Source organism: Mixophyes fleayi, chromosome 4, assembly GCF_038048845.1.
Source record: "Mixophyes fleayi isolate aMixFle1 chromosome 4, aMixFle1.hap1, whole genome shotgun sequence".
NCBI lineage: Eukaryota > Metazoa > Chordata > Amphibia > Anura > Limnodynastidae > Mixophyes > Mixophyes fleayi.
In genome coordinates this window covers 99175160-99182775 of record NC_134405.1, presented here as the reverse complement: position 1 = coordinate 99182775, position 7616 = coordinate 99175160, and the positions used below count along the sequence as shown (strand labels likewise).

The 7616-nt window shown below is 39.6% G+C and overlaps 1 protein-coding gene across 1 annotated transcript; it reads left to right on the top strand.

Moving 5' to 3' along the window:
* Positions 1-2789: 2789 nt before the first annotated feature.
* Positions 2790-7209, top strand: SLC39A1 (solute carrier family 39 member 1). Its single transcript, XM_075207851.1, has 3 exons — positions 2790-3132; positions 5046-5176; positions 5805-7209. The coding sequence occupies exons 1-3, from the start codon at positions 3018-3020 to the stop codon at positions 6483-6485; spliced, it is 927 nt and encodes a 308-aa protein (XP_075063952.1). The 5' UTR covers positions 2790-3017; the 3' UTR covers positions 6486-7209.
* The last annotated feature ends 407 nt before the right edge of the window (positions 7210-7616 follow it).

Sequence of the window (7616 nt, the reverse complement as noted above, 5' to 3'; positions counted from 1 at the left end):
TATTGGTAAAAACACAACGCATGAGAAGCAAATGGAAAAATGTATTAAACTTATCATTAAAACTTTCTACAACACATATTAGTTTTCATGCTGTTCTACCAATTTTCCCAGTGCATGTCTAGACAAGACATGAACATAAATGTGGAATGGTGCTATGTTTGATCTGACATTCAGCGACCAAGCAAGTCAGCAGAAATCATAAATGCTGCAACATAAAAACAACCAATGAGGAAGTTCCGCTCACAGAACAGAGAAAGCTCAGTGAGTGAAAAATGACTGCGTGTATAAAGAGTGCCAATTTAAATGACCATGTATTTAATAGACTGATTACCTGACTCTGGTTTGAAAGGGGTAGGGGTGAATACACAAGATCTGGGACCTGAGGTGAAAAGAACATGCAATCGTCATTCCTTCATTAACCCTTCCATAAACTACTTTTGTGTACTCCTCCAAACCATTTATTTCAACATTTTATTAAAAATAAGCCTTAAAAATGAAGAAAAAAAGACAATATAAAATTAACTTCAGTTTCAGTAGAATGGAAGAAAATTAACCTCAGATTAAGTTAAATGTTTTTTTTAAAAAAAAATTGTCCTCATCACTAATGTAGAAAGTATCACTTTAAAGATGTTAAAGACAGAGGCTGTAAATAAACTGTTAATACCAAACTAATGATTGTATGTAGGAACAGGCTATAATTAACTAAGAATGGAGATAATTGTGTTATCCCATTGATGTGTTAAGTCATTTAGCACTTCAGGTGGCTTCATATTGAGCTTACACTGGGAATTTTATATAACCTAATTGATATTCTCAGCGTTTTTGTAAGCAGGTGCTGAATTATCAAGCATGCATAATTAAAGCTTCCAGATAAGCCAATTAGAATCAGAACCATACAAAAGCAGCAATCCCACATAGTTATTTTATCATTTTGTTAAAAAGCAGGTTAAGTATCTTTTAAGCATGCACCTGATAATCAGTTTTTGTATTTGTCCTTCTATAAATCATTATCTTTAAAAATCTCTCTGGAAGTTGAAAAAATATGGCTGCCAGTTACACAAACGAGGGCTCACAACTCTCAGCATGTCATGTGAAGGCAGGGGAGGATTCTACAGAGATCCTAAGGGCATTCCAAACAATCACTGCTCACATTATGGGGCCTATTTATTAAAGGTTTCCCCCCTGTAAAATCCACGAAAACAACAGTTTTCGGGGATTAAACACTAAATTGCTATTTATGATTGTAGCATCGCAGCAGATATCATAGATATCTGCAGCTTTGCATCTCTTATCATTTTACTGAGCACTCCCCATAATAGTGTATAGAGAGAGTGCTCAGTAACACTATTTAACAATAAATAAAATTAACTTTTCAATCATGTTAATGTACACCAGCTCACATTATCATAATTGAAAAGTTTCAGTGCTGTCAGCTCTGCTCCGAAGAGCAGAGCTGAACAGCGCATGTGTGGAGGGATCATGTGATCCCTCCCTGTCACTTACTGCTCCGTCTCTGCAACTATAATTGCCAAGAGAGCGCAGAGATGTTTATGCGCATGCCCGAGGTTTTCACTCGGCGCATGCACACTGGAGTGAGAAGAGGAGCCCTGTTGACTGCATACTGCTTCGGGAACAAAGAGGCAGTGGTAAGTATGTTTTCCACTTCACAGGAACAGCAATTTTTTGGTACGGCTGTTCCTGTGCTGCTTTTTTAATAAATATGAAAACGCATTGATAAGGATTAAACTATTTCTGTGAGTGTTGATAAATGTGCCCCTATGTGCGATGTGACAGCAGATGCCAATGACACTACACAGAAATTAATAGCAGCCTGAAGAAACAACCTAAGGAAATGGTAAATACCAAGATTCTTATAGTCTGCCACAGTGATTTAGATTAAAAAAACACACCTCACTTACAATATTAAAGCTCACCCTGTTTCATGCCAGAGTACAGTTTGCTTGGCAAGTGTAAATATTTGGCAATTATGTGTTACATGTAATGCATGAGGAGGAATAGATAGCACTTTTGTATATGTTGAATACTACAAAAAAGAGCTCTCCAGTGTGAAACAAATCCAGTAACAAAATGTATTAGTTCGCTGGATGTGCAGAACATGGTGAGATCTTGAACTGTATGAAGGAACCAACTTAGGACACGATCTTAACGAAATCTAGACCTGGGTGCTCAGCCAACAGGATTCACTGTTCATTCAGAGAGACCAATGTAGTACTCCTGGGACAACTTACTATGATAAAAGTGGAATAAATTCCACATTTATTATAGTAAGTCCCAGGAGAGCTGCATTTCTTTCTCTCTCATGTTACAGTGATATTTTTGGCCATACTAACAATAGGTTATACTGGTAAAACCTAAAGACGTTATTTAGTATTATATTCCTCTATTGATGTTGGATTTCTGCCACCATAGTGCAACACAAGCTTGTTTACATAATAAAACACAATTCTGCATGGTTCCTGGCTGCATGTCTGCAGTCACTACAATGTAGGTAACATGGACCCAAACCAACAGCAGCCTATGTCTGTATTAGGTTTGAATAGCTGATTTTGCAGCCATGTATCCTCCGTTACGCCTAGTGCTTATCACTCTATACAAAACCATTCCAGCACCAGTCAGAGTACAGCTGTTTCCATCCAATCACATGACCTGATCCCGTGGAAAATGTTCCAGGAACTCTGGGTCACGATTACGCGCCAGTGTCTTTCCAAAGACGAAGCTCCGCCCCTTCCAACACACAGTCTGTCTGAACGTTCTGGCCCCGCCCTGTTCGGAGCTGAGAGGCGGGGCGAGGATGTTTGCCGGCCGGTCACATGGGAATTCCTCCCAGTAAATCCCTTATCGAACCCTTTATTGCAGTAGAGGGTGGTGTCCGTCTGTCCTAATAACATCCAGCATGAAGCAGGCAGGAATCCTCCTGCCACACTGACCACATTGCTCGCTGTGGTGATACAGACAGACCACCCTCCTTTACCCCGTGTGTCCAGTAATTGGGCAGCATGGAGTACTTGCTCCAAGTAAAGTTGGGCTGCTTGTTTGGACTGCTTCTCCTCACCCTGTTTTTTGGCTTGGTGCCGTCCAGGGTGAAATGTTTCCAAGCCACAGCTGGAAGAGGTAAGTTACTCTGATTTTTTTCCCCCAAAAAATGTGTTTATTTTGTGCTCTAGATAGAAGTTATCCTATGTTTAATTCATTAAGTGTTTTACCCAGTTTGTTTATTAGTTTACTATGTTTGTCCCCAATTGTAAAGCGCTACGGAATATGTTGGCGCTATATAAATAAATGTTGATGATGATGATTAAGTTAACATTGGCGACAATCCCCTCCCCATTCTCATCATATGCTTCTGAGTCCTATATAGCTTTCTGAGTCATGTGCTGCGGTGTAAACCTTGTTTCCTGTTTTTTTTTTGCATAGATAAGCTACTGAGAACCTGTTTCCACACACTATAAATAGCCAGCATCAATGTTTATTATTTGTATTACATATCAAATCACATATTCCAGTTTTATACGCATTCCCCTAGCAGACAAGTTATAAGCAGGTAACACTCCAGGTAACTAACCAAGAGTCTTCTCTGAGCAATTTAAAGTTCCTCCTCTTAAGAAAAGGGTTGGACCAGGTGGATAGGTGTCATATTCTCAATTATTGTCTAACTTTGAATAGCTCTGCAGTGTTGCTCTTAAAAGTTTCAAATGTGCATAGAAATAGTGGTAGTAACACTTATCTTAAATCTAGAAACTAGTAATAACCACTTCTAATACAACAATAAAATATGTGGGTGGGAACAGGCTATAATTACTATATACACCGATCAGCCACAACATTAAATCTAGTGAAATGTGTAATATTGATTATCTCGCTACAGTGACACCTGTGAAGGGGTGTGATATATTAGGCAGCAAGTGAACAGTCAGTTCTTTAAGTTTATGTGTAGTTAGCAGGAAAAATGGCCATGAGTCTGAGCGACTTTGACAAGGGCCAAATTGTGATGCTAGACAACTGGGTCAGCATCTCCAAAACAAGGTCTTGTGGGGCATTTCCCCTGTATGCTGTGGTTAGTACCTGCCAAAACTTGTCCAAGGAAGGTCATGGGCACCAAATGCTAATGAATGGGCATGGGGAGTGAAAGCTAGCTGTCTGGTCCAATCCCACAGAAGAGCTACTGTAGCACTAATTTCTGAAAAAGTTAATGCTGGCTATGATAGAAAGGTGTGGAACACACAGTGCAATGCAGCTTGCTGCATAGCCACAGACTGATCAGATTGACCATGCTGACCCCTGTCCAATGCTGAAAACACCTACAATGGACATGTGAGCGCCAGAAATGGAGCAATGGAAGAAGGTGGCCTGGTCTAATGAATGCTGGTTTATTTTCATGTGGAATGCTGGGTGTATGTGCCTCACTTACCTGGGAAGAGATGGCACCAGGATGCACTATGGGAAGAAGGAAAGCCAGCGGAACAGTGTGATGCTCTGGGCAATGTTCTGCTGGGAAACCTTGGGTCCTGGCAGTCATGTGGATGTTACTTTGATACGTACCACCTACCTATACATTGTTGCAGACCAAGTAAACCTCTTCATGGCAATGGTTTGAGGAACATGAAAAAGAGTTCAAGGTGTTACTTGGCTTCCAAATTCCCCAGATCTTAATCTGATCTGTGGGATGTGCTGGAAAAATAAGTACAAGCCATTGAGGCTCCACCTCACAACGAAAAGGATCAGCTGCTAACGTCTTGATGCCAGATACCACAGGACACCCTCGACAGATCACAGCTATTTTGGCGGCACGAGGGGGGCCTACACAATATTGGGTAGTTTTAATGTTGTGGCTGACTGGTGTATATTAAATATATTTGTGAATGCTGCCTCTTCTTAAATTATATTTTAGTTTGTTTCCAGTTTCACCCTGTCTGTTACGCAGGGACTGAATAAATACTGAAGTCTTCTCTCTTTATTACTCCAAGCAGGGTCATGTCTATCTTGTCCTGTGCAAGGTTTCAGTAACCTCTGTTATTGCTTTTCAGAGACGCATCAAATGTGGCTGAGCTTTATCAGCTGCATAGCAGGGGGAGTGTTCTTAGCTGCCTGTCTGCTGGATGTTGTTCCCGACTTCCTAAGTGACATGAAGGAGACACTACAGAAGGAACAAATAACAGTATGTCAACTTGAGTAGATTGTAAATGGTGTGCATTGATGAGGAGAAATGTTTTTTTCTTTTCTTCTATCTAATATATAATTTTATATTTTTGTTTTTATTTTATTTTTGCAAAGTAATACTGCAATAAATATGTAGCATTTGTGTTAATTTCATCATGTTTACTTCTGACCTTTTTGCTGTCATGTACCATACCTCCCGATGGTCCAGATTCGCTGATATCAAAAGCGGCGGTGCTTAACGAGAAAGTGGGTAGTGTTTTGCCAAAATTTGTCCATGCTTGGGCGGTACAGGGGTGGGGCTTAATTCGTCATACTTTCTGTATTCTCAATTTTGGGAGGTATGATGTACAAAGTTGCTTCCATATGAAATAATCTGCAGAGATAGCACTCTATGTATATCTGTTAGTTGATGTGGGCAGGGCTTAAGCCCTGCCCACATCAGAGAGGTAGTATTATACAAATGTAATTACAGTCTTTGTAAATGTGGTGTTTATTGCATCTGCAGGGTTATCTGTGTTCCAGTTGTTGTAAATGTAACTTTGTGCGTAATATAGTAATGAAGATATTAAATGGCAAAAACATATTACTCTTCTAAATTCATGATTGCATTTCACTTATATTTTTAGACCGATTTCCCTCTCCCAGAATTCGTCATAGGAATTGGTGTCCTCCTGGTCCTCATTGTAGAACGCATTGTCCTGGAATGCAGTCATGGGATGACCGAAGAGACCACCCCACTATTAACTGGCACTGCCCACTCTCCAGCTGAACCCGACCATTCCCCTGGCCACTCCCACAATAACAGAGTTCGTGACGTTGAACACTCAAAACACCACTTCCATGTAGACTTCAATGCTCACTCCTCCTTCCGTTGCTTTATCCTCATGATGTCGCTATCGCTACATTCAGTATTTGAAGGGATTTCCATTGGACTACAGAATCAACAATCTGAGGTTCTACAAATAGCCATTGCTATTCTCGTCCATAAGAGTATAATTGCTGTCAGCCTGTCCTTGCTGTTAATGCAGAGTAACGTGCAGACCCGATGGTTTGTGCTTTCCATTGTCATGTTTTCACTCATGTCACCCCTTGGAATTGGTATAGGAATTGGGGTGATGCAGAATGAAGCCAGTGGGAGCAGCCTGGTTCAGTGTGTATTAGAGGGTTTGGCTGCTGGTACTTTTATCTACATAACTTTTCTAGAGATCTTGCCACATGAACTAAACTCTAACAAATGGCGCCTGCCTAAAGTCATTTTCATTGTGCTGGGGTTCTCTGGAATGGCAGGACTGAGGTTTTTAGGGTGAAAATTAAATCTTTCCATTTCATTTTTTTAATTTTTTTTTTTTTTTTTTACCTCTTTGTTTACTTGAAAGACTTGGGGGAAGGTAACACACTTTTATTTCTTTTTAAATTGTTGTAGTTGCTGTGCTGTCTAAATTCTACTCGCAGGCCTGCACACTGGATGTACTGTAAGCTAAAGGTCAATATTTTCTTATATTGCTATCTTCATTCTGAGTTATTTTTATTTTAAGCAGCTTTTTAGACCTGCCAATTATTTACATTTTTAAATCCATCTGGTCATTAGAGGAAAATTAAACCTCAATTGTTTATTTTAAGTGCTCTGTGCTTTCATCCGCACTTTACATAGTCAATAACTAATAAAACTGTACTGAATTCTCATTATTGCTAGTAACATGTTTGTGTAAAATATTTTTTTTATTAACATGAACTTGGTAATATGTTCTGTACATGTTTTACTTGGATCATACTCAAGACATGGATCCTCGGAAGGTCTGCATAGCAGTTAAGGGTTATACTTCCAGTGCTGGAGCCTAGGGCCAAGACAGCTCTATGGCATGTTGTTTCCGCTTCCTAATGTCAATCCAAGCTTCCCGTTGGGTCTTACATGCAGTGAATAGAATATATTTTAGATAAATAAGCATTGTGAGTGAAGGATTTCTGAAATTGACCCTACACAATCAATATGTTCACAAATCAACAAAATAAAAAATGTGATTATTTATTTAACTTTTTTTTTTTCTTCTTTCTGTTTGTCTCTCGGGCACAGTCCCTCTATAATGCCAGTGGCTGTTGTGGGTTTGATATTTTGTTAAGTAGACATATATGCGGTATGGCTCCATATATGAATTTGACCAACAAAAAAAAAAAAAAAAAAGTCTTATTGTTTTCTCAGCTCTATACTCCTAGGAAGTTAGGGTGAAATAGCGGAGGAAAGTCCAGAACTACTGATCCCGCATTCCCTTCACCATTTTAGTCACAGCCTTTCACACACCTTTCAGGACAAAGGAATGGTGTCATTTACACAGCACCATAGAAGCACTTTAAGAGATCCTAACACACACAGATGTGTATTGACAAAGGTTTCAGGTAATCTTGTTAGATAATAGACAGGCTTATCTGCTTTGCTGATGGAG

Excerpts from the sequence above, each read along its gene's own strand:
- SLC39A1 (XM_075207851.1), top strand. The coding sequence starts at position 3,018 with ATGGAGTACTTGCTCCAAGTAAAGTTGGGCTGCTTGTTTGGACTGCTT. Across the intron at positions 3,133-5,045 it reads CCAAGCCACAGCTGGAAGAG|AGACGCATCAAATGTGGCTG; the intron begins GTAAGTTACTCT and ends ATTGCTTTTCAG. Across the intron at positions 5,177-5,804 it reads TACAGAAGGAACAAATAACA|ACCGATTTCCCTCTCCCAGA; the intron begins GTATGTCAACTT and ends TTATATTTTTAG.